The 27,070-nt window shown below is 43.6% G+C and overlaps 1 protein-coding gene across 9 annotated transcripts in view; it reads left to right on the plus strand.

Moving 5' to 3' along the window:
* CCSER2 (coiled-coil serine rich protein 2) overlaps positions 1–27,070 on the plus strand; it is a 235,106-nt gene that overhangs the window by 158,831 nt on the left and 49,205 nt on the right. For 8 of the 9 annotated variants that reach the window (XR_004975207.1, XM_036355913.1, XM_036355912.1 and 5 more), the window contains one exon: positions 17,491–17,574. Coding sequence is in view for 8 of the 9 variants with exons in the window: in XM_036355913.1 (XP_036211806.1) it covers positions 17,491–17,574 (84 nt within the window). In the remaining variant the exon portion in view is untranslated. Of the gene's footprint in view, positions 1–17,490; positions 17,575–24,800; positions 24,820–27,070 lie in introns of those variants that run through there. The other variant, XM_036355917.1, reaches the window with a different exon arrangement.

Below are 27,070 nucleotides of genomic sequence, written 5' to 3' on the forward strand. Positions count from 1 at the left end.
TTACCTGAGGTGGACACTCTTGGTGCACCCCTTTGTGGGCTTTGTGCACAGTCTTGTTGTAGGTATCACTGGGAGGAATTGACCTCCAGGCCAATTGGCTGTGAGAATCAGCTGTCTCTACAGTGGGAGAACTTCTGTGCTGGAGACACCCTTCTGGGGCAAGACTTGCTTCAGTAGGGCTTTGTTGCTCACTGAGTCTGCCCCCTGAGTGTGTCCCTTATGGATCTGAGGAGTTGTAATCTGGATGGTCCCACTCTGACCACTGGGTACACTGGCTCTTGGATCTCTAAGGAGTTGCTAATTTAGCCTCTGCCTGAGGCTGCCCAGCAGGAGCTATGGAGAGATCTGCAGATTCCTCTTCTTTGGGGTTTGGAGGTGCCCAGATGAGGCCCAGCTGTGAAGCAATGCAAGCTGCTGTGGGGCCTTGGACCTTCTTTTGGAAGTTCTGGGTCTCTCTGACTCAGCTGCAGTTTGTTAGGTAATTTTAGATTGCAAAGGGCCAAGCCCTTTCATATGCAAAAGTCTCTGCGCACAGCTTGGGTGGGGCGGGGTCTCAGGGAATCAATAGGGTGGAGCAAACAGCTATGGCTGATCCTCAGCGCAGTCTGGAGAATCCCCGGGTCTCAGTGTCCCATGGTAATCGCTGCAAGCACCTCTGAGAGAAAGCCGCCCTCGACTTCTGCAGGATGCCAGACAGTTCAGTTTTTCCCCGTATGAGTCTTGGTCCCCAGAGATGCCGGGGTCCAACCCCAGCAGGTCCAGGGGTCCCCAAAGGTGTGGATGGAGTCGGCGAAGAAGGAATGACACAGAGACGGCGTTCAGTTGATCAGCAGCCTAGCCAGGATCTCTAGCCAGGATCTCCAGCCAAGTTCTGGTCTGGATCTCCAGCGAAGTTCTGCTTAGGCTCTCCAGCCAGGTTCTGTGTCCATGTTCCCTTGCTAGGTTCTTCAGGTTCTCCAGCCAGGTTCTGTAGCCATGTTCCCTCACTAGGTTCTCCAGCCAGGTTCTGTCCATGTTCTCCAGCCAGGTTCAGTTACCAGGTTCTAGTCAGGTTCTCTTGCCAATTTCTGTAGTCAGGTTCAGTCCAGGTTCTTTTGCCATGTTCTCTCCAGCGAAGTTCTTCTGTCTCTAGTTCTGTGTAGGTTCTGTGCCTAGGTTCTGTCTCTCTTGGTTCCGTATACTAAGTTCTGTGTCTTGCTGTCTTGTTACAACTGTATTTATACCAGTTGATTCAATCCTATCAATCTCTATTACAAAGGTTAGGGCGTTTCTTATCTCCATTCCAGGGAGTAAAGATTATGTAGCTTAAGCATGATTGTTCATAGTTAAAGTGATTAATTACCCACCTGGCACTTAGTTGAGGGGTTTTATTCCCTCCCTAACTTCAGGGGAAAATCCCTACCTGGGGAAACAACCTTTCTCAGAGAGGAGACCTTGGTTAAAACACAGTGTCAAGAAGGTGAGCAAACATATTAAGAACAGTATGCCATATATGCCAGGTCCCTTGAAACAGCAAGCATGGACCGGCTCCCGGCACAGAGACTCGCCCAGAACTGGAGTTCAGAGCAGTCGGGAGCTTGAGACTCCCTCCCAATTGAAAAAAAACAACCATGTGCTCAGTTGCCAGCCCTTTCCACGTGCGCCTCCTCCGTACCTCTGCACTTTACTTCCGCACCTCCTCTGAGTCTCAGTGTGCTTTTCTCTTTCCTTCTAGTTGTAGAATTTCCACTCAGCCAGCCTTTCTGTGATTCTGGATGATATCCATTTTGTCTGTTAGTTGTATTTTTGATGTCCTTGTGCGAGGCAGCAATTTCCAGTGTTTACCTATGCCGCCATCTTGGTTTCTCCCCCATGGTTCCCTATCTTGCTAAGTATCTTAACTATTCTTAGTCTTTTGCTTTTTCATAAGATGTTAGAATCATTTTGTTGAGTCCTATGAAAAACTCATTTGGGGTGTTAATGGGAATAACATTGAATGTATAGAACAATTTCAAGAAGAATTAACATCTTGGAATATTTAGACTTTGTATCCAAAAACATGATATAGGTCCTTGGTTTAGTTTAAATTTTTTTCAATAAAGTTTTATATTTATTTTCTTTTAAAAGTCTGGAACAGTTTTGTTTGATATATTTCTAGTACTTAAAGTTTTTGTAGCTGTTATAAGTGCTGCCATTTTCTAATGGAATGTTGCTGGTATACAGAAATGAAGTAGACAGGGTTTTATCAAATTTGTATTCAGTAACCTTGATATAATTATTATTAATTCTAATAATTTATCATTTGATTTATTTGAGTTTTTTAATTTATATAAGCATGTAATTTGCAGTAATGATAGTATGTTTTTCCTTTCCAATGTTTGTATTTTTCCTTGCCTATACACTGGCTAGGAACTCCAGTATAATATTGGATTGTTCCTGATTTGCTCCTGAACTTACTTAACAGGCATGCTTTCCACGGTTGACTGTTAAATATGATATCTACTATATCTTTTATGTGGATACCCTTTGTGAGATGAAATTTGTTTTTTATTTTATTTTTTAATAGAAAACATTTTGAAACATTTGCATTCTTACAAAAACGTTGCAAGCACTTTCTTCAAGTTTCATGAACTTTTTTTCTGAACCACTGAGAGTAAAGTGCCTTCTGAAGCCCATCACTCCTACATATTGTGTGCATTTCCTACTGAAAAAGATTTTCCTCCTATATCACCACTACATTGTCACCAAGATCAGGAAATTAACATTGAGACATCATTAGCATCTAATCTTCAGAGCCTGTTCAGGTTCTGCCACTTGTCCTGGTAATGTCCTTTATAGCAGAAAGGTCCAGGTCAGAATCCCATATAGTTTCCTTCAAACCGCAGTACTTCCCTTGACTTTGATGGCCTTGACCCTTGTATGTTATGGGCCAGTCATTCTGCAGAATGCTCTCCATTTGGGTTTGTATAAATGCTTGCATTTGGGGTATGGATCTCCAACAATGCTACATTGTCTTTGTTGTGTCCTGTCGGGAGGCACATGATGCTGTTTGTCCTAATAGTGATATTACCATTGACCACTTGATGAAGGTGTTGCTGCCAGCCTTCTTCACTGTGAACTTACTCTTTCCACCTTTATAATTAGCATTTTGTAGGGAGGAATTTTGAAACTATATAAATATCCCATTCCTTGTCAGATTTTCAATTTATTCAATGATTTGTTTATATTATGTCCTGTGGTTTCTAATTTTATGCAATCAGTTATAATTTGGGAATATAATTTATCATGATGCTCAGACTGCCCAAGATTTGGCATTTGAGAGTTTTTTTCGGGTTGGCTTCTATGTTTTGACTTGTACCCATCTTCTTGGAGTAGTTCTTTTCTTTTTTGTCACACCAGAGGTACCAGGCTATTTAGTATTTCCCCTGTTCCCACCTGGAAACAGCCATTTTCCCCAAGGAGCCCAGTAAAGAATGGTATTTGAGAACCAAGCCCTGGGGGCTAGTTGTGCTTATTTCTATTGGGGGTTGAGGATCAGTGCCCTTAAGCTCGTTTAAGATGTGTATGTGTGTGTTTGCATACTGTGACTATATTTTTATATCTGTCTGTATCTGTTAAGAGCTGTACTCATACCTTTAATTGAGTCTAAAGACATCATTTCTCTTTTTCCATATTTATAACTCTGTTCTCCAACAGGGAGAAAATTGGTATCTATTTTCCTTACTATATTTACTCATTTGATCAATCCTCTTGTGTGGTAACCAATTTTCCTACCTTTGCTGTCACCTCTCCTATGTAGTTGCCCTCCTCACCCCACTAAGATTCTAAGTCCACATGCATGGCTGCTTCCCTCCCTCTGTGCACCCCTTATTCACCCCGCATGGGTTCTGACACCCACACCACTCTCCCTCTCCTATGCTGCCTCCTCACTATGCTTGGGCTGGATACCACGTGTTAGTTGATGCCCACACGTGGCCACTCTCCTTGTTCTGTTTGGGTCTTATACCTGGCACTGGGCCTCTTCCTGTATAGATCCCTTCTTCACCTGATGAGCTCGGGTAACCTCTCCGGGCCATCCCGTGTATGGCTGCCACATCACTCTGTGGACTCTGGCAGCCCACCTCAGGCCACCCATATGTGCCCTCCTCATTCTACTAAGGCTTGATTCTGATATCAGACTGGGTCCCCATCTTTTCTATGGTTATCCTTTGAACTGTTTGGGATCTGACATGCTTGCTTCCCCTGCAGGGTTATACTCCTCAACCTACTTTAGGCTCTGAAACTCCAGGCTAGGCTGCTTTGTGCGGGGAGACCTACCTTGTTCTTTCTCACCTAGTGGCTTGTTCTGGAAGTGAAAGGGAAGGGCAGAGGAAGAAAAAGCGTATTTAACTATTTAGGCCCTCGGGTTACGTCGGAGAACGGTTCCTACAGTGCAAGGTAACACGATTTTCGGAACCCCACTACATAAGCACCTACGTCACTCGCATGGAGCACATACACAGCAGTAATGAAGTGAAACAGTAAAAACAATTTAAAAGAAAGATAACAATTCCTGACCTTTACTTGAGTAAATAAATAATAAAAAACATAAAGCACATATGTACATACGCTGAAATAATGGAACTTTTTTTTACAAATAAATGGGAGATGGCGACGTAACCACGAAATGACATATGACAAGTCCATGTAACCCGAGAACTGTCTGTATTGACTTTATTAGCAGAATTTACATTCAAATATAGTGTACGCACTTTTAAGTATACAGTTTGAGTTTTAATGAATGTATTCAGTTGTGTAACCACCAGCACAATCAAGATGTAATTTTTTCATAGCTGCTAATACCCTCTCATGCCCCTTATCAGTCCTCTCTCAAACCTGGACCAGACAGCGATTGTTCCACTCTCTGTTACTCATGGTTTGTTTTCTCTGGAATGTTACCTCAATTGGACTAGCCAATGTGGACTCTTTTTTTTTTTTTGGATTTTTTTCATGCACCATAATAATTTTGATAGTTATCTGTTTTGTGTGTATCAGTAGTTCATTTATTTCTATTGCTGAATAGCATTCCATTGCACATATATGTACCACAATTATATTTTTACTCATTTACCCATTGATGCAGTGGTTCTCAACCTTCCTAATGCCACGACCCTTTAATACAGTTCCTCATGTTGTGGTGACCCCTAACCATAAAATTATTTTCGTTGCTACTTCATAACTGTAATTTGCTACTGTTATGAATCATAATGTAAATATCTGATATGCAGGATGTACTTAGGCGACCCCTGTGAAAGGGTCGTTCGACCGCCAAAGGGGTCATAACCCACAGGTTGAGAACCGCTGCATTGATGGATATTTTAGTTGTTTTCAGCTGTCAGATAATTGGATAATGCTGAATTTCTAGATATTAATGTTAATAAAAATAAATGTAATTTCAAACAATTAGAATTTGAATTTAGACCAGTTTTTTCACTTGTTTGTTGTGTGATCTTGGACAAATTACTTAAACTTCATGCCTACATATTTTTATAAAAGATATGGAGTCTATGGCTCCTATCTCAAAACTATTGTGAAGAAATTCAGGTAAGTTAGTAAGCATAGTGTCTGGTGCATAGAAAGCAATTAATAATAATGTTAGCTGTTATCTTGCTAACAATAATAGCAACAACAATGATAAAAATGTCCAGATTTTTTATAATTGATTTTTTTAGAGAGAGAGGAAGGGACAGAAAGGGAAAGGGTCATGAAAGAGAGAAACATCTACTGTTTGCTTCAAGTCAGCACCTTGAACTGGCATCGAATTGGTGACCTTTTGGTGCACATGATATCGCTCATCCAACTGAGCCACTCTGGCCAGGGCAAGGTCATGGGTTTTTAATTGCATGCATTGCTCACAATTTTATGTAGATTCCCCAAAGCTAATTTCATTTACTTGAATATTCATTAGTTATTTTTATTCCACCATTCAATATACTTTATTAAGCACTTGTTGAATACCAAGGATTGTAATAGTAATGAAGATAAAAAGAAAGAGGACACAATTATTGTCCTGTATCTGATGTGTGTTTTTTTGGTTAATCTTCTCCTGAGGATATTTTTCCATTGATTTTTAGAGTGAAAGAGAGGGGGAGGTACACAGAGAGAGAAACATCAATGTGAGAGACACTCCTATTGGTTGTATCCTGCATGCTCCTAACCAGGGTAAGGGATCAAGCCTGCAACCAAGGTATATACCCTTGACCAGAATCGAACTGTGGACCCTTCAGCCCCCAAGTCGATGCTCTATCCATTGAGCCAAACTGGCTAGGGCTCTTTTTAAAAATATATATATTTTTTAATTGATTTCAGAGAGGAAGGGAGCAGGAGAGAGACAGAAACATCAGTGATGAGAGAGAATCATTGATCCACTCCCCCCAGCAGTCCTCCCACTGGGGATAAAGCCCACAACCTGGGCATGTGCCCTGACCGGGAATCAAACCATGACCTCCTGGTTCATAGGTCAGTGCTCAAGCACTGAGCCACCCTAGTTGGGCTGATGTGTTTTTCTTAACACTACACATTATAATGGGTTAGTGGGTTTTGAAATAAAATTTGTCCATTGTAACTATATTTTTCCCCCCAATACAGTAGAATAGTATAAAAACTATCAGGGGGTATCGCATGTAATAAGGGCAATGTGAGACTTGTTTTTAATGTGATATCTATATCTGTTTACCCATCCACCATCCATCTATCCATTCATCCTTATTTAGATATAAACACACACACATATTTATGTATATGTGTGTATGTGTCTGTGTGTGTACTTGGTTGTGATATAAAATGCATTTGATATCACATGGTCCCCCCAAAAATACAAATAAGCACTACTATACTCAAGACTACTATACTCAAGCACTACTATACTCAAGTATACTACTATACTCAAGACTCCAAGGATAATAAACCCTATATTTCAATTAGAAATAATCACTATATTAATTATTTAAAACATTAAATCATCAATAAATTTTCTGAGCTTTGTTTGTGTTGTTTCATGAAGAAACCTGCAAAACTTTGTTTAAAAAATTTAAAGAAAATATTATGGTTCTGTGTGAAGGCTAAGTATTGTAAACATTCTAACTTAATCTATGGACATTAATATAGTAATCAAGATAGCTACCTTGTAGTCTAGGAAGACATTCGAGTATTAAATAAGTATAATGATGTGTTACAAAGGACAAGGTAAGATACCAAATGAGTGTATGATTGGAACCTATAGTTCTTTCCAGTACTATTTATAGATGTAATATAATTTCAGTTGAAGTCACAACAGCTTTATTTTTAGAATTCATCAATATGACTCCAGAATTAACACCAAAGGCTAAGGCAGCAGTTCTCAACCTGTGGGTTGTGACCCCTTTGGCGGTCGAACAACCCTTTCACAGGGGTCGCCTAAGACCATCCTGCATATCAGATATTTATATTACGATTCATAACAGTAGCAACTTTACACTTATGAAGTAGCAACAAAAATAATTTTATGGTTCAGTCACAACATGAGGAACTGTATTTAAAGGACCAGAAGGTTGAGAACCACTGGGCTAAGGTCTGTGTACATTATGACAAAAAAAAAGGGGGGGGGAGGGAGGCCTTTGGAGCAGGGTATAATACCGACCCAAATAGAAAATATAGGGCAGAGGAGAGGATAGAAAACCCAGAAGTATGTGCTGAAATGTCTGCTGAAAAACAGTTGGACACAGAAGGATTTTAAAGTAAATGTTGAGAAAAACTCTGTATTAAGGATCAATTATTTAGTTTCTTGTTTTATACTATAGTAAATTCAGATGCTTGAAGAGTTGAGTATTTTTATTAGAAGAAATCTGCAGCTAATATTTTTAAGTGTCACAAGAAACCTATAGGAAAGGATATCCTGATTCAATATGTACAAATGAAATACTTTATTTACTTTAAAAGTCTAAACAAAAGAAATTTGTAAATAATATTTGCTTATAATATTACAGATCTATGCATATATCACAACATTCCAGTCAATTTTAATGCATGGTAGATTTTTCTGTTTTAAAAATGTCTTTGTCTCAACCATCTGTTAGAATCACCTAATCTCGGAAGCACTTATTTAAAATTAGGCTTTGTGAGTGCATTTTTAAAGCCTCTCAATTGTAGCTTGAATCATTGGGTTTTAAGTCCCATAGGTGAATTTTACAGCATTACGTAAAAATTATTCTCAGTGCACATTCCAGAGTCTGTGTGATATGATACGGTTTTTCAACCGTATTTTTTTAAAGTTAATTTTTGAAAAGAAAATGAAAAAATGAATCTCTCTTCTTCCTCTAATCCAGCGGTTCTCAACCTGTGGGTCGCGAACAATGAAAATACATCCTGCATATCAGATATTTACATTACAATTCATAACAGTAGCAAAATTACAGTTATGAAGTAGCAACGAAAATAATTTTATGGTTGGGAGTCACCACAACATGAGGAACTGTATTAAAGGGTCGCGGCATTAGGAAGGTTGAGAACCACTGAATCCCTTTCCTAAGATGCCTCCTGTGATTTGCTGCAGCAGATCTGAAACACAAGGCAGCTTTGTTGACATCACTGATGATGCTTGTCAGCAGAGGCTGGTCACCACTGCCAGGTTTTTGTTGTTGGTGGTCACTTCAGGTGTCCATGTCCATTGTAGCTGCTCTGGAACTCATAGGAAAATCCCAGTTTCTGCAAAGTCCTAGAAGAACCACATGGGTAAGATGGAGTTTGTTGTAGGGTTCTCCAGCAAGTTAATATGTACAAGAGTTAGACTATTAGAACAAAAGTTTACCTATGTACTGTGTCCAAAAAGTGGAAATTGTTTGCTGACAGTAGTCCCCTAATACTCTTAAGAATAAAGGAAGGCTTATCTATCTTTTTGAATCTTTAATAAAATGCTGACACTTAATTAGCTTAAGGTTACCTGTATTCAGAGTTTAAAAATCCTAACTAGAGCTTGCTGAAACTGAATTGCTCATGTTTTATACAGTGATGTGTAGTACTTAAGTATTTTTTTCATTTATTATGCAAAATGCGTACAACAGTACCCATCATTGATCAATAAATGTTAGGTCCTTAGTATGTGTAATGTGAATCATGAACTTTGCATGCATGATTGGAATTCAGACTTTTTTTAAAAAGAGGTTTTCTATTTATTTTAAGGTTTTATTACCCCCTGTAATGCTTAAAGATGCTTTTCTCAAACTGTTTCCTTATTTTGGCTCGGACACTTTTCAACTTAGTCACGGTATAATAGAGAGTACTACCATTGGTCAGTGCCAAAAGTATTTGGAGGGAGCTGGTGTTATTAATTGATTCAGTTAGAGATTATATTCCTATTCTTTAAGCTCTTATGCTTTGATGGAAATAATTTTTTTTTTATCTCCTATGTTAAAACTGCTAGAATGTTACAAAAAATTAGGTTTTTTTGGAGGCATAGCAATAATTTAAACATTAATAACTTCCAATTGTTTTTGGCTATATTATAAATTTATTTTATTTAGAATATTAATTTTCAGTTTTCAAAAATATTGGTTTGGTATATGGGACTTTCACTTTCAATTGATTTCCAATCTTAGTACATACTATAAAATAAAGAGGTAATATGCAAATTGACCATCACTCCAACACACGAGATGGCTGCCCCCATGTGGACACAAGATGGCTGGCAGGGGAGGGCAGTTGTTTGCGATCAGGCCAGCAGGGAGGGCAGTTAGGGGGGACCAGGCCGGCAGAGGAGGGCAGTTGTGGGTGATAAGGCCAGCAGGGGAGGGCAGTAAGGGGCAATCGGGCCAGCAGGGGAGCAGTTAAGCATTGTCAGGCAGGCAGGCAGGCGAGCAGTTGGGAGCCAGCAGTCCTGGGTTGTGAGAGGGATATACGACTGCCCATTTAATTATTGTGCTTATATCTTGTTTATCTTCACTAAATTATTACCTTTGATCTGTGAGTTTCTGAGAATAACTTCCTGCTATAATTACGGATTTTTTCCATTTCTCCTTTAATGCTGTGAATTTTTGTTTTAGGGTCTTCAGGCTATTTTATTAGAGCAGTAATGCTCCCTTATTTGTGGTTTTACTTTCTTCAGTTTAAGTTACCTGTGGTCAATTGCAGTCCAAAAATATTAAATGGAAAATTCTAGATATTTTGAGAGAGAAACAACATTTGCATAATTTTTTACAGTATATTATAATTGTTCTATGTTAACACATTGTTTGCGGGTAGTTTTTATTGCGCGCTAACAGGTGGCGCGGGCCATTTTTGCTAATTTTTTGTGCAAATGGCAACTTTCAGTAAAATTACGATAACTTTAGTTTACATATTTATACGTTACCCGCATTCTACCGCTAGTCTATAAAAAAACGTATTAATACGTGTCCCGCGCTCTACTACTAGTCAACGTAAAATGTATAAGTAAACGTATAAATACGTTTCCCGCATACAATGTGTTATTATTAGTTGTTAAGCTCTTACTGTACATGATTTATAAAGTAAAGTCTATCACAGGTAGATATGTGAAGGGAAGAACAGTATATATAGGGTTAAGGACTATCAGGTTTCAGGCATCCACTGGGGAGTCTTAGAACATATTTCCCTCAGATAAGGGGGAACTACTGTATATAAATTTTTATGATTGATACATTTTGGTGGATTGTTCCTGATCACCAATTAAAGTCTTAATTTATCCTTATTAATATTTTCATCTTTAATTCTGCCTTGTCTCTTGTTAAAATAATATTGGTATATCAGTTTTATTTTTTTGATTATTGAGATTTATATGTAATTTCTCTTTTTGTTTGCTTCAATTGTCTTTTTTTGTTTCCTTTTTTTTTTTTTTTTTTTTGTCAGTTCTTATATTAGTTTTCTAGGGCCTCCATAACAAAGTATCACAAGCTGGGTGGCATAAACAACAGAAATTTATTCTTTCACAGCCTGGAGGCTAGAAATAGGGAATCAGGGGTCATGAGGGCCATGTACTCTGAAGGCTCCAGGAGAGGAATCTGTAACTTGTGGTGGTTGCTGGCAGTCCAGGGCATTCCTCACTTATAGGTGCATTTCTCCCCTCTGCTCCATCATCCTGGGACCTTCGCATTACCTGTGTGTCTGTGTCCAAATTTCTCTCTCATAAGGATCCCAGTCATTTTGGATGAACTCAATTTGATTACATCTGCAGATACCCGATTTCCAAGTGAAGTTATATCCACAAGTTCTGGGTTAGCCTGAATTTCTGGGAGAACATTATTCAACCTAGCAGTTCTGTTGAGGTATAATTTCCATGCAGTAAAATTTAGCCTTTTTTATTGTACAGTTCTGCGAGCTTTGACAAATGCATATAATTATGTAGTTTTTACAGTCACACCCTCAAAAAATTCTTTTTTCTTCTTTTTTAGTTGATCCCTCCACCCACTGCTAACTCCTAGAAACTGCTGATGTGTTTTATGTCTCTGTAGTTTTGCCTTTTCAAGACTGTCACATAAGTAGACAAGACTCTAGCCTTTGATTCTAATATTTTTCACTTACCATAATTCATTTCAAATTCATTCATTCTGATCCATGTATCAGTAACTTGTTCCTGTTTTTTCCTGAGTAGTATTCCATTGTATGCATGCATCCTAGTTTGTTTATCCATTTACCAGTTGAAGGATAGTTTTGTCACTTTCACTTTTTGGCAATTAGGAAAAAAGTCCTATGAACATTCACACACAGACTTTCCTGCATGCATGATTTCATTTCCCTTGAGTAAATACCGGGGCTGGGATTGCCAGGTAGTATGGGAAGGATACATTTAACTTTTTAAGAAACTGCCAAACTGTTTTCCGAAGTGGCTATGTTATTTTGCATTCTCACTAATGATTAATGAGAAGTTCCAGTTGTTCTGCATCCTTGCCTACAATTGCTATTGATAGAATTTTTCAAAAGCCTTTCTCCTGGGTGTGCATTGGTATCTTATGATAGTTTTAATTTGCATTTACCTATTGACTAATGATTTTGAGCATATTTTCTTATGTTTATTTGCCATTTATAGATTTTTTTTTTTTTTTTTTTGGTTAAGTGTTTGTTCTTTGGCCCATTAACAAATATTTTGAAAAATGGAATTCACTTTTGGCAGCTCTGTACTGTTGAGTTAATGAGGTTGGTTAAATACCCTGGACCTTCACATATTCATTATTTTTGTTACTATTGTTTAAAAAATAGCTAGCAATTTATAAATATTCTCTGTGAATTAGTCACCTGCAAAGTATTTTATCTGAATTATTGCAAATATTTTCTCCTATTTCATGGCTTCTTTTTCATTTTGCTAATAGTTTTTCAAAGAGCAGAAATGAAATTTATCAAATTTTTATGATAATGTTTTTGGCATCACATTTAAGAAATCTTTGCCAACCCAAGGTCAGAGAGATTTTCTATTTATTTGGAGAAGTTTTATAGTATTAATTTTGACGTTTAGGTCTACAATCTGATTTGAGAATTTTTGTATATGATGTGAGGTATGAGAAAAATTAATTTTATTGCATATGGATGTTCCAGCACCATTTGTTGAAAAAACTATCCTTTCTCTATTGAATTGCCTTTGTATTTTTGTCAAAAATGCCCTGAACATATATGTATGGGTCTGTTTCTGTACTCTATTCTAATCCTTATATCAGTGTTTGTCCTTTTGCCATGTCACACTCTTGATTACTATTGATTTTACTAGTGGCCCGGTGCAAGAAATTCGTGCACATTAAAAGGGAATTAATTAGAGGAAATATTTTTTTTAAATATATTTTATTGATTTTTTACAGAGAGGAAGGGAGAGGGATAGAGAGTTAGAAACATCGATGAGAGAGAAACATGGATCAGCTGCCTCCTGCACACCCCGCACTGGGGATGCGCCCTCAACCAAGGTACATGCCCTTGACTGGAATCGAACCTGGGACCCTTCAGTCCGCAGGCCGACGCTCCATCCACTGAGCCAAACCGGTCAGGGCTAGAGGAAATATTTTAATATTGCTATTTTCCCTTTCTCTATAATAGAAGTGTCAGAGAAGAAAGAAAATTAGTAAAATGTATATGAAAATCTCCCTCCTGTTAGAGTCTGGGATGTGCCACGGGACCTAGAGTCAAGTCCCTGCCCACCACCCGCATGCACTTCGAAAATGCAGGAGACCCAGACCCTCCGGCCCCACCCCCGTCAAGCCCCTCTAGGCTGAGGGCACAGCCTCAGGTCCCCCAGCCTGGTGCCAGGTGGGAGGCGCAGTCTCAGGTCCCCCATCACGCCCCTCCAGGCGGGGGGGCTCAGCCTCAGGTTCCCCGGCCCGGTGCGGGGTGGGGCCGTGCAGCCTGAGGTCCCCTGTCAAGCCCTGCTGGGTGGGGGGCGCAACCTAAGGTCCCCTGGCCCGCCACTGGGACCCCTAAGGTCCCCATCAAGCCCCTCCAGGCAGGGGACACAGCCTGAGGTCCCTCGGCCCGGTGCTGGGGCGGGCGGGTGCAGCCTGAGGTCCCCCATCAAGCCCCGTGGGGTGGGGGGCATGGCCTGAGGTCCCTCGCCCTGGCCAGGTGCCATGCAGCCTCAGATCCCTGTTCTCCGGTCAGGATGTTATGGTGTCTGGGCTAATTTGCATATTCCTCTATTATGTAGATAGATTAATTTGATTAATTGTTTTCTCTAAGATTGTGTAGAAATGATATTACTTCTTTAAATTTTGGTAGAATTTGCCAGGAAAATATTTGCCTTCAATATTTCTCTTAAGGAAGGTTTAAACTATGAATTCATTTCACTAATAATCATAGATCTACTCAAACTGTTTCATTTTGGATGAGTTTAGTTTGTGGTTTTTTGAATAATTTCTTCATTTCATATAAGTTGTCAAATGTGTGTGCTTAGTCACTTAGTATTATTGCCTTACTAGCTTTTAATGCCTGTGACATCAATAATGATATTTCTGCTTCCATTTCCTGATTTCTGTCTTCTATGTCCCGGTAAGGGTCTGATTTGTGCTTTCTGTCTTTTGCTCTTTGGCAGTTTTGCTAGAGGCTTTGCAAATGTCAAAGAACCTTTTTTTGGTTTATTGATTTCTCTCTATTTGTTGATTTTCAATTTCATTAATTTCTGCTCTTTATTATTTTCTGCTTGTTCTGGGCTTATTTTGCTTCAGTTTTGATTTGACACCTTTCTTTTAATATAAGCAGTCTGATACAGTAATTCTCTCTCTGTGCACTGCTTTAGTTGCATCCCACAAATTTTGGTGTGTAGTGTCTTCATTTTCCTTCAATTCAAAGTATTTTTTTGTTTACCCTGAGACTACTTCTTTTGACTCAGGCATGTTTAGAAGTTTTTGTTTACTCTTCAAGTGTTTGAATAGTATCCTTCTGTGACTGATTTCTAGTTAAATTCCTTTACGTTCAGAGAGCACACTTTGTCTATGTTCTATTCTTTTAAATTGAGCTTTTCAAATGTGAAGGTTCATGTCTTTCACCAAATTTGAGTTTGTTTAACCATTATTTCTTCAAATATATTTTTCTTAGTAGGCTCTATTTTGGGGGGGAGGTTGTAGGTTTTGTTTGTTTGTTTGTTTGTTTTGCCAATCTTTTTATCTCTTTGTTGTTCAGGTTGGATGATTTCTGTTGATCTACCTTAACGTTCACTCTGTCATGTACTTAGTCCATCTCATGTACTTTAAATTTTTGATTATTAAATCTTTTCTGTTCTAAATTTTCCATTTGTTTTCACTTTGTGTTATTTCTTTGCTGAGACTTTCTTTTTCAATTCCCTTCAAGATTTTACCCTTACTTTTGGAGAATTTTTATAATAGCTCTATTAAAACCTCTTCCAGTTTATCCCAACATCTGTGTTATTTTGGCATTGATGTTTATTGGCTGTCTTTTCCTGTGAATTGATATTTTCCTTGTTTGTATGTTTAGTAATTTCGGTTCTTCATCTTGTTTAAATGCTCTGGAGAATATTGATTTTTATTTTTTTACAGCAGACAGTTTGCTTGGGTTGAGGCTACAAGTTCCAACTAGCCACTTTGGGATTGTGGTTTTAACATCAGTTCTGTTTTCAAAGGCTTTGCCTTACTCTTCAGCTACTTTCTGAGTCTACGCCTTGCAGAGGCTAGTTTGGGTCCTGGGCAGTGGTCTTCATTTATTGCTCAGTGTTTGATCTGATGTTTAGAATCAGATCTCAGAAGTGCTGCTCAGGAGAGAATCTAGAAACTCACGTACAACTTCCTGGAGTCGCTTTCCTGAGCTCCTGGTACTTCGCAACCTCCCTGGTGGTATCTGAGTCCCTGGACTCCTGATTTTCCTTTCCCCTGAAAACTGATGTTCACATTTCCTGTTTGCTGCATACTTCCCACAGCTACACACACGCTCAAGGCAAAATGGTGTCTCTCTCATTCCTTGAGGTTCCTGCTTTGCAATGGGCAGAAAGATGCTATCGATGTTTGGAATTAAGTCCAATGTTAAAGTCCCTCTTTTCTCTAATATATACTTGTATGTAGGCCTGGCCCTGGTTTTATATGTCAAGGCATTTACAGCAGAGCTGAACTTTTTACTGACATGAGTCTTGTAAAATTTTTCTTTAAAAAAAACACACCCCAAAAACATTTTTTAAGGTGTTGTTCTGAGAATATTTGTTATTCATTAGGTCATTGCCTCCCTTCTCAAGTCAAATTCTGGATGTCCATATGATACCACCAGTAAATGTCATTAATGCTAGAAATTTGGCAAATGCTTATTTTTTCACTATCAATCAGTATTACCAATTGAACTTTTCTATATATACATTCCTAGGCCCCATCCCTTTAGCTTCTGATTTAGTAGATGTACAGCACAATAAATAAAGAAGAAAATGACCTACATGCTTATGTCTCCTGTTTTGGCACTCTTGTTTCAATGCCAGACATTTCCGTGGTCTGGGGGATTTCCTTTAGGACAGATATGTCTGAGAAGATTGCGATCATATTGTTCCTTGAAGTTTGTCAAATCCCTGGGTTTCCCAAGGTAGCTAGGTACCATCTGAACAAACTCGGTGCCAACCTGCAGTTTTCCTGCCTCGATGAGGGGCTCAGCTTCTCCCCATATACCAGGTGTGTTCTTCACTGGTTCATCATTCTTGAGGTTGTCTGTGAGTCATTGAACATGCATTGCTTAGCTGGTTGTTCCCAAACCATTTTGGCAAGGGACTTAATATTATCCTGTCGTTTTCTTTATTGTGTTCAAGGATAAAAAATTTAATTTTTTCAAATTTTAAAAATTGAGGTATAGCATACGTCCAGTACTGCTTAACATATATCAATCTTAAATCTACAGCTGGGGTTCTGCATAAGCATGTGACCACGCACCCACCCTGCATGTGGTTTCCATCACCCTGGTGGTTCCTTAGTGCTCCTTCCCAGTCAGTGACCTCTTCCCCTGAGTCAATCTCTGTTCTTCTGATTTCTAACACCATTAGTTAGTTTTGCCTGTTCTAAGACTTTATATAAGATGCAGAATATATACTCATGTATCTAGTATTTTTAATCAAATGGTTTTTATGGCCAGTCCTTGCTGAGTTCTTAATATTACTGTTTCTGTCTCATTTATACCCCCGAACACCACAGCTAAACCAAAGCAGATTTAATTTGACTTTTATTTTACATTTTTCATAGGTGAGAGAATCTTAAAATTCTTTAGAAAATTTCTGATATTTCTTTTCCCATTCTAAAAGTTTCAGAGGTGTTCTGCTTTGTCTACTCATCTTATATAATAAAAGTGTAATATGCAAATCGACCGAACAGCGGAATGACTGGTCAGTGGGGGGTGTGGCTGGCAAGCAGGTGGCACCAGGCCAGCCAAGGCGCATGCCAGCGGGCAGAGGGAGGGGATAGCGGTGGAGAGGATGTGGGACCGGGGGGGGGGGGGGGGGGAGGGTGGAGCTGCTGCTCATCAGCCGGCGCCATCCCCTGATCAGCCTGCCAGGTCACCTCCTGCAGAGGGAGGCCAGACTGCGAGAGAGCAGCAACCAGGCTGAGGGACTGCCCACCCCCTCACCCCCACCCCCCGCCAAGTGCATGAATTTTCATGCACTGGGCCTCTAGTATATTATGTTATTTATTTCTACAAATTTTTCTTGCCCTAGCTCTTTTTTTTCCTCTTCCACATTTTTTTGTTCCTTTTATTGCTTACCCAAGGATATGTTTTTATTGATTTTAGAGAGAGGAAATGAGAGAGAGAGAGAGAGAGAGAGAGAGAGAGCGCTCCCTGACCAGGGATCTAACCCACAACCTAGGTATGTGCCCTGATGTATGGGATGACACTCCAACCAATGGAGCCACCTGGCCAGGTGTGCTCTTCCACATTTCCTTCTACAAGTGCATAGAGATGAAAGGGAAATTTCTACAACTTGTTTTCTATTTGTTCTTTGACATGCTAGCATTTTGTCTGGGGTGAATTAAGGTCAACTGAATGCCCGCAGTTATGTATTAATCTCTCCTTTCCTTCTCTTCCTTCTGACAGCATGATGGGAGTGGATCATTGCATGATATCCAGCTATCATTGCCATCTAGTCCGGAACCAGAAGATGGCGATCAAATATACAAGGTATGACTAGGTGGTCATGCTGAATTTTTCAAAGTTCTTTTTATTACTAAAGGTGTAAAACAGCAATAATTAAAACATTTACTAATGAATGTTTTAAAACCTTTGGCTTTGCTGTTTTGAATTTTAACAAGCTTGCTTTTAACTTTTACTACCTTATTAAGTTAAAGTGAAATCCCTGTAGGCCTTTAATTTGAATTTATTTCATCAGTTGAATAAGCATTTGTTCCTGTGTTACCACTGGCACAGGATTCTTTTTTCTTTAATCATTAAATTTCTAAATTATTTTTTATACTTATGAATAACAATTTAAAAATATGACTACCAATAACAGTTAAAATGGTTAATAAGTACTTATATACCATATCACATATCATAACATTGAAGAAATATACTGAAAAGGAAATTATTTTATCTTTTTTCATGTTTATAAATATAACTAGAGGCCCGATGCACAAAAATTTGTGCACTCAGGGGGAAGGGGGGGTCCTTCAGCCCAGCCTGTGCCCTCTCGCAGTCTGGGACCCCTCGGGAGATAACGCCCTGCTGGCTTAGGCCTGCTCCCGGGTGGCAGAGGGCAGGCCCAATCCCTAGGTGCAGCCCCTGGTCGGGCTTAGAGCAGGGCCGATTGGGGTGTTGGGGCACCGCCCCCTGTCATGCACAGAGCAGGGCGGATTGGGAGGTTGCGATGCCACCCTCAGTCATGCTCAGGGTAGGGCCGATTGGGGGATTGGGGCACCGCCCCCTGTCACACTCAAGGCAGGGTCGATGGGGAGGTTGCGGCGCCACCCCCTGCCACGCACAGAGCAGGGCCAATCCGGGGGTTGGGGCACTGCCCCCTGTCACGCACAGAGCAGGGCCCATCAGGGGGGTTGGGGAGCTCCCCCCTGTCACACACAGCAGGGCCTATCGGGGTTGGGGAGCTCCCCCCCTGTCACTCAGAGAGTAGGGCCCATAGGTGAGTTGGGGCGCCACCCCCGTCACACACAGAGCAGGGCGGATCAGGGGGTTGGGACACCGCCACTGTCACACTCAGGGCAGGGCCGATGGGGAGGTTATGGCTCTACCCCATCACACACATAGCAGGGCCCGTGGGGTGGGGGGGGTTGTGGCGCCGCCCTCTATCACCCACAGAGCAGGGCCAATCGGGGTTGGGGCGCTGCCACTCTCACACTCAGGGCAGGGCTGATGGGGAGGTTATGGCTCTACCCTGTCACACACAGAGCAGGGCCGATCAGGGGGTTGGGGCGCCGCACCCTGTCACACACAGAGCTGCAGGGCGATCAGGGGTTTTGGGCGCTGCCCCCTGTCATGCTGATCCCGGTGCCGGGAGGCCTCTCGGCTCTGCTGATCCTGGTGCTGGGAGGCATATTACCTTTTTACTATATAGGGTAGAGGCCTGGTGAATGGGTGGGGCTGGCTGGTTTGCCCTGAAGGGTGTTCTGGATCAGGGTGGGGGTCCCCACTGGGGTGCCTGGCCAGCCTGGGTGAGGGGATGATGGCTGTTTGCAGCTGGTCACACACCCTTCAGGGTGGGGGTCCCCACTGGGGTGCCTGGCCAGTCTGGGTGAGGGGCTGAGGGCTGTTTTAAGGCTGGCGGGTGATGGAAGCTCCCAACCGCTCCTTTTTTTCTTTTTTTTCTTTTTAATTCTGGGCCAGCTTTAGCTCTGAGGCTCCAGCTCTTAGGCCTCCGCTGCTGAAAGTAGGTATCTGGTTTGTTTCAGTTCGAAACAATGTATAACTCCAGCTCTGACTCCAGCTCTGAGATCCCAGCTCGCTGAAAGCTGGTTTCTGGGGGTTTTTTTTTAGCTTCTATATTTGTTCAAATGTTTCAGACTACAGGCTCAGAGGCCTGCAGCGGCAGGCGGGGAACGTTGGAGTCCTCCGTCACTGAAGCAAGCAGGCCTCATGTTAGTTTCAAGCTGCCTGGCTGCCAGCCGCCATCTTGGCTGACAGTTAATTTGCATATCGCCCTGATTAGCCAATGGGAAGGGTAGCGGTCGTACGCCAATTACCATGTTTCTCTTTTATTAGATAGGATTATAGAATGCAGATATATTTTAGTGAGTGAAAGTACATTTTGTTATAATGCTCATCTTTTGTCTATTTTTAGTTAGAGAAAGCTTTTTCCTTTGCAACTATTTTTGAAGCATGTATTTATTTTTTAAGTACATACAAGTATTTCTGATTTATTCAATTCTTGATTTATAAATTTTTTTGCCATTACATTCTACTTTCAGGGTATGCTAGTCAGTGTTTGTTAGTCATCTGTAGTAACAACCAACCATGAAATATTGGTGCCTTACAATAAGAACAGTTTATTTCTCACCTGTTATTTCTTCACATGGTACATATTGGATGTAGGTCAGTTGGGACTCAGTTTCCTCTGTCTTCATCCTGGGGTCCAGGCTGAAGGTCAGCGCCTACCTTGGACATAGTGTTTTCATACCTGAGGGGAAAGAACGCTGGCAGAATCATGTGGAGTCTGCTTGGATGTAGCATGTTACTCCCACAAGTCAAGTGACCAAGCCTGCTGTTAGGGATCAAAGAAGCATAATTTTCTCACAGGATGTAGACTGACTTATTGGAAACAAAATTGTATATAAAACAATCAAAAGAATATAGAATAGTAGCCACACTGTGGCTTTTCAATATGTTATACATCTCTTCCCATCTCTCCACTTGCTCACATTGTGACTAATTGTAAGGCAGCCAGTCCCCAGCAGAACATTCTTTAAAGAGCCAAGAACATGCACACAGTTGAGAAGCACTTACTTATACAATCCCTGATTATCGCACAGTTGACTTTTTTCCTGCATTCATTTTTGTGAAAGTTTTTTACATGTAAAAAAATTCGTTTTAAAGAAAAAGTTTTCAATGTCAACTTTTTTATGCAAGTATCTTCATTTTTTTCCACAGATCTTCTTGTTTGTCTATGATAGACACATTGTTACACAGTATTTATTTATTTATTTATTTATTAAAGAGAGTGGAAGGGAGGGGGAGAGACAGAGCGAGAGAAACATCAATGCGAGAGACACATCAATTGGTTGCCTCCTGTATCCGCCCCAATGGGGGGGCTGGGGATCTACCTTCAACCTAGGTATGTGCCCTGGACCAGAATTGAACCTGTGACCCTTCAGTCCGCAGGCTGGTGCTCTAACCACTGAGAAAACTGACTAGGGCATTAATTATTTACCTTTTAGACAGTAACCCATTTATTTATTACTAGAGGCCTGGTAAATGAATTTGTGCATGGGTGGGGTCTGGCCGTCCCCATCCCTGATAGGTGTGGGAGGGCTGATTGGGGGTGGGGCCAGCTGGGGGAGGGGCCGCAGGCGGTTCGCCAGCCAGCCCTGCACCCTGGTTGAAATCCCAGTTGAACACCCAGTCAAACTCGCCGTTGAGGGGACAATTTGCATATTAGCCTTTTATTATATAGGACAAGAGGCCCGGTGCACAAAAATTTGTGCACTCGGGGAGCGGGGAAGAGGGGGTCCCTCAGGCAGCCTGTGCCCTCTCGCAGTCTGGGACCCCTCAGGAGATGACCACCTGCTGGCTTAGACCCGCTCCCCGGGGGATTGGGCCTAAGATGGCAATCAGACATCCCTCTGGCAGCCTGACAGCCCTCGGGGGATGTCCACTTGCCAGCAGGGAGCAGGCCTAAACTGCAGTTGGACATCCTTAGTGCTTCTGAGGAGGTGGGAGAGGCTCCCACCACCACCGCTGTACTGGCAGCCATCAGCCTGGCTTGTGGCTGAGCAGAGCTCCTCCCATGTGAGAGCAACCTGACCACCAGAGGGCAGCTCCTGCATTGAGAGTCTGCCCCCTGGTGGTCAGTGTGTGTCATAGTGACCAGTCATTCCCAGTCTTTCTGCTGTCAGGGTCAGTTTTCATATTACCCTTTTACTATATAGGATAGAGGCCTGGTGCACGGGTGGGGACCGGCTGGTTTGCCCTGAAGGGTATTCCGGATCAGGGTGGGGGTCCCGCTTGGGTGCCTGGCCAGCCTGGATGAGGGGATGATGGCTGTTTGCAGCTGGTCACACCCCCTTCAGGGTGGGGGTCCCCAAAGGGGTGCCTGGCCAGTCTGGGTGAGGGGCTGAGGGCTGTTTCCAGACTGGTGGATGACTGAAGCTCCCAACCTCTCCTTTTTTCCTTTTTTTTTTTATTCTGGGATTTATTTACCTTCTATGGCTATCACTGGAACTGAGAGCCGGCTTTAGCTCTGAGGCTCGGCTCCAGCTCTGAGACCTCGGCTGCCGAAAGCAGGGATCTGGGTTTGTTTGGGTTCTATAATTGTAACACTGTTGCAGTCCTGCTCGCTGGGCTGAAAGCAGGTTTCTGGGGTTTGTTTAGGTTCTATATTTGCAACATTGTTTCAGAGTGCAAGCTCAGAGGCTGGCAGCGGCAGGTGGGGAACCTTGGATTCCTCCGTCACTGGAGCAAGCAAGCCTCCTCTTCGCTTCAGCTGCCTGGCTGCCGGCCACCATCTTGGTTGGCAGTTAATTTGCATATCGCCCTGATTAGCCAATGGGAAGGGTAGTGAAGTTATGGTTAATTACCATGTTTGTCTATTATTAGATAGGATTGGACTTTAGAACTTTTTGCTGGGTTCCACTGGATGTTTCCCTGGTTTCTTCTGGGCTCACTCATGCCTCTGCTAGCTGATTGTTGCCTGGGGCCCACAACTTCTCTCCCTGTAGTCTTTCGCCCAAAAAGCCATCCCTGTCTTGTTCACTTGGTTGAAGTATTAGGGGTCCTCATGGCAAGAGAAAGTGTCAGGCTTTATAAAGCCCAAGTTTAAAACTTCAACTTTGCCTTTCCCACCTTGTGTTGGTCATAGGAAGTCATGAGGCCAGTTCAGATGTAAGGAGTTCAGAAATACAGTGGAGAGGGAAGAGTTTGTATCCATTGTTTTAAGTCTATATTATCTAACTTTAAGAAAAAATCTGTGTGGCTGGTTAATCCCTAAATTCTTTTATATATAATATATTTTTATTGATTTCAGAGAGGAAGGGAGGGCCCGCAACCCAGGCATGTGCCCTTGAATGGAATCGAACCTGGGACCCACCAGTCTGCAGGCCGACACTCTATCACTGAGCCAAACCGGACAGGGCTAGTCCCTAACTTTTTAAATGTTCAATAATAGTGTCATTGTTTGTGGTTTCTGTCCTCTCCCTCCTCCCCTTATGTGCATTGAACTTGGCCATCATTCCCAAGGTGAGAGACCATGTCTTTGCCGTCTCCTTGCTTTATGCTTCACAGAATTCAAATATGTCAGTCAGCCTTTCTTTTTAAGAAATAGCCATAATATTCTGTGCAAATTTTTAACATTGTCATATACCTGTTATACTGTTTGCTACTGGCTTTTTTGCCCTTAGGTGACCTTTTGGGGATAGTCACTTTATCTTCCTTTTTTAAAAATGTATCTTTATTTTGAAAGTACTACAGATATCCCCTTATTTTCCACCACTGACCCCCTCTAGCCTGCTCCCCCTCCCTCTCCCCCCACCTAGGCCTGCACTGCACTGTTATCTGTGTCCATGGGTCATGCATGTAAGTTCTTTGGTTAATCTCTTCCCACCTCCTCCCTTCTTCCCTCTGAGATGCCTCGTCTGCTCCATGCCTCCATGTTTCTGGACCTGTTTTCTTGTCCCTGTGTCGTTCCTTCCAGGCAGACCATTCCTAGTCTTTCTTCCTCCTCTTCAATGTAAGATGCAGTAGCTGATAGTCCCTTTCCCAGACTCTCCTGCTCTTCATCAGCAGATGCCTAGATGTGTTTCCCTCTCATCTAAAATGGTTTAGCAGTTTCAAATTATGTAAATACTAGAGGCCCGGTGCACAACAGTTTGTGCACTCAGGAGGGGGGCGTCCCTCAGCCCAGCCTGTGCCCTCTCACAGTCTGGGACTCCTTGGGGGATGTCCGGCTTGTTTCATTCCCGCCTCCCTCAGCCTCCCGGCCTGGGTTGTTTCCCGCCTCCCTCAGCCTCCCGGCCTGGGTTGTTTCCCGCCTCCCTCAGCCTCCCGGCCTGGGTTGTTTCCCGCCTCCCTCAGCCTCCCGGCCTGGGTTGTTTTGTTCCCACCGCCCTCAGCCTCCCGGCCTGGGTTGTTTCGTTCCCACCGCCCTCAGCCTCCCGGCCTGGGTTGTTTCGTTCCCACCGCCCTCAGCCTCCCGGCCTGGGTTGTTTCGTTCCCACCGCCCTCAGCCTCCCGGCCTGGGTTGTTTCGTTCCCGCCGCCCTCAGCCTCCCGGCCTGGGTTGTTTCGTTCCCGCCGCCCTCAGCCTCCCGGCCTGGGTTGTTTCGTTCCCACCGCCCTCAGCCTCCCGGCCTGGGTTGTTTCGTTCCCACCGCCCTCAGCCTCCCGGCCTGGGTTGTTTCCCGCCTCCCTCAGCCTCCCGGCCTGGGTTGTTTCGTTCCCACCGCCCTCAGCCTCCCGGCCTGGGTTGTTTCGTTCCCACCGCCCTCAGCCTCCCGGCCTGGGTTGTTTCGTTCCCACCGCCCTCAGCCTCCCGGCCTGGGTTGTTTCGTTCCCACCGCCCTCAGCCTCCCGGCCTGGGTTGTTTCGTTCCCACCGCCCTCAGCCTCCCGGCCTGGGTTGTTTCGTTCCCACCGCCCTCAGCTGCCCGGCCTGGGTTGTTTCGTTCCCGCCGCCCTCAGCCTCCCGGCCTGGGTTGTTTCGTTCCCACCGCCCTCAGCCTCCCGGCCTGGGTTGTTTCGTTCCCACCGCCCTCAGCCTCCCGGCCTGGGTTGTTTCGTTCCCACCGCCCTCAGCTGCCCGGCCTGGGTTGTTTCGTTCCCACTGCCCTCAGCCTCCCGGCCTGGGTTGTTTCCCGCCTCCCTCAGCCTCTCGGCCTGGGTTGTTTCGTTCCCGCCGCCCTCAGCCGCCCAGCTTGTTTTGCTCCTGCCTCCGCCATCTGGCTTGCTTTGCTCCCAGCCGGTATATGCAAATTAATTGCCATCTTTGTTGGTGGTTGATTTACATATTGTGTTGATTAGCCAATGGGAGGTGTAGCGAAGGTACGGTCAATTACCATTTTTGGCTCTTATTAGATAGGATGGTGACTTGTGTCATTACAAGTTTAAGGTCTAAAATCTCCACTGGACCTGCCATGTCTCTAATCTGTCCTTTATCTCAGGACATCTCCCTCTCCCATTCCCCTGATAAACTGTTCCAGACAAACTCTCCTCAAGCCCAGTTCTCAGCCACTCTTCTCATCTTCTCCAGTAGCCTCGTGCTCATCAAACAAGATCACCTGCTACCTGCTTCCTGCCACCCAACTTCCCTGTAGCAGGGGTCATTCTCATTCACTTTGTCCAGCTCCAGGGAAAGCGGCACGATGCTGTGGAGGACCCCACTCTCCTTGTGACTATGTGCTGCTGCTGAGGACCCGCCTGCATCTGCCGCTGTTGTCTGCTTCAGTGTGCTTTATCTACTTCCTCTTCATCCTCAGTGTATACATTTCTATCTTAAATTCAGTAAATCAGGTAAACTTTTCCTTGCCTCTCCTTAAAACCCCTTCCAGTAAACCTAGAAATCTGGAAAACCTAAAATAGCTACTGATTTTAATTATGTTTGGTGTGACTTTTGTCTTAAAAGCTTTTATTCCTTGGTTTTTGTGTCACTTCTCTCTGAAATCCCTTTTATCCTTTTTTCTCTCATCTCCTTTGTAGGTTTCTTTTCTTCTTTAGAAGGTAGATTTAGCCCAGTCCCCTTTCAACCTTTTACTGTCATGATATCACATATGACATGATTGATAATATATAAAATCTTTCTTTAATACTTGATAATCCAGTTGCCCACTGGAAATTTCCACCATATGTCCCGCCCATAGGTACCCCTAGTAGTATATTTAAAACTCAGGAATATTCCTTTCTGGACATATTTCCCCTCCTTTATTCTCTAACTAGAGGCCCGATGAACAAAAATTCATGCAAGAGCAGTCGTTACTGCTCCCAGCTGCCAGCACAGGCTTCCCTCTGGCACCTGGGACCCAGGCTTCCCTCACAGTCCCGGCTTCATCCAGAAGGATGTCCAGTCTAATTAGCATATTATGCTTTTATTGTAGACTAGAGGCCCGGTGCACAAAAATTTGTGCACTCGGGGGGGGGGGTGTCCCTCAGCCCGGCCTGTGCCCTCTCGCAGTCTGGGACCCTTCGGGGGATGTCCACCTGCTAGCTTAGGCCTGCTCCCCGGGGGATTGGGCCTAAGCTGGCAGTCAGACATCCCTCTGGCAGCCTGGGAGCCCTTGGGGGATGTCCACTTGCCAGCGGGGCCAGGCCTAAGCTTCAGTCGGACATCCTTAGTGCTGCTGAGGAGGTGAGAGAGGCTCCCGCCATCACTGCTGTGCTGGCAGCTGGCAGCCTGGCTTGTGGCTGAGCAGAGCTCCCCCTGTGGGAGCACACTGACCACCAGGGGGCAGCACCTGCATTGAGCATCTGCCCCCTGGTGGTCAGTGTGTGTCATAGTGTCCAGTGATTCCCAGTCATTCTGCTATTAGGGTTAGTTTGCATATTACCCTTTTATTATATGCCTGGTGCATGGGTGGGGGCTGGCTGGTTTGCCCTGAAGGGTGTCCCGGATCAGGGTGGGGGTCCCGCTGGGGTGCCTGGTCAGACTGGGTGAGAGGCTGAGGGCTGTTTTCAGACTGGCCACACCCCCTTCAGGGTGGGGGTCCCTGCTAGAGTGCCTGGCCAGCCTGGGTGTTGAGCTGAGGGCCATTTTCAGGCTGCCCACACCTCCTTCAGGGTGGGGGGGTCCTGCTGGGGTGCCTGACCAGTCTGGGTGAGGGGCTGATGGCTGTTTGCAGGCTGACAAGCCCCCCCAGCGTGGACCCTCACTCCATGAGGGTGTGGCCAGCCTGGGTGAGGGGCTGATGGCTGTTTGCAGGCTGGCCACGCCCCTTCAGGGTTGGGGTCCCCATTGGGGTGCCTGGCCAGCCTGGATGAGGGGCTGATGGCTGTTTGCAGGGGCTGGCCACAGCCCCTTCAGGGTGGGAGTCCCCTCTGGGGTGCCTGGCCAGCCTGGATGGGGGGCTGATGGCTGTTTGCAGGCTGGCCACAGCCCCTAGCCATTCAAGCTCCCAGTGGAGGCTGGCTGGAAGCAGGTATCTGGGATTTATTTATCTTCTATAATTGAAACTTCGTTGCCTTTAGTGGAGGGCACAGCCAGCCAGGGCAGGCGGGAAGCTTGGCTTCCTCCATCGCCAGGGCAACCAAGCCTCCTGCTTGCTCCAGCTCCATGGTTGCTGGCCGCCGTCTTGATTGGGTTAATTTGCATATAGTCACTCTGATTGGCTGATGGGCATGGCTTGGGGCATAGCGAAGGATGGTCAATTTGCATGCTTCTCATTTATTAGATTAGATTCTTTTGATGGCACAACAATCCACCATATCACCCAAGCTAGAAGTATAGATGGCACTCTTTTTTAATGATTTTAATATTTTTATTAAATTGATTGGGGTAACATTGGTCAACATGAACATACAGGTTTCAGG

The sequence above is a fragment of the Myotis myotis genome, unplaced genomic scaffold (assembly GCF_014108235.1).
Source record: "Myotis myotis isolate mMyoMyo1 unplaced genomic scaffold, mMyoMyo1.p scaffold_m19_p_24, whole genome shotgun sequence".
Taxonomy (NCBI): Eukaryota; Metazoa; Chordata; class Mammalia; order Chiroptera; family Vespertilionidae; genus Myotis; species Myotis myotis.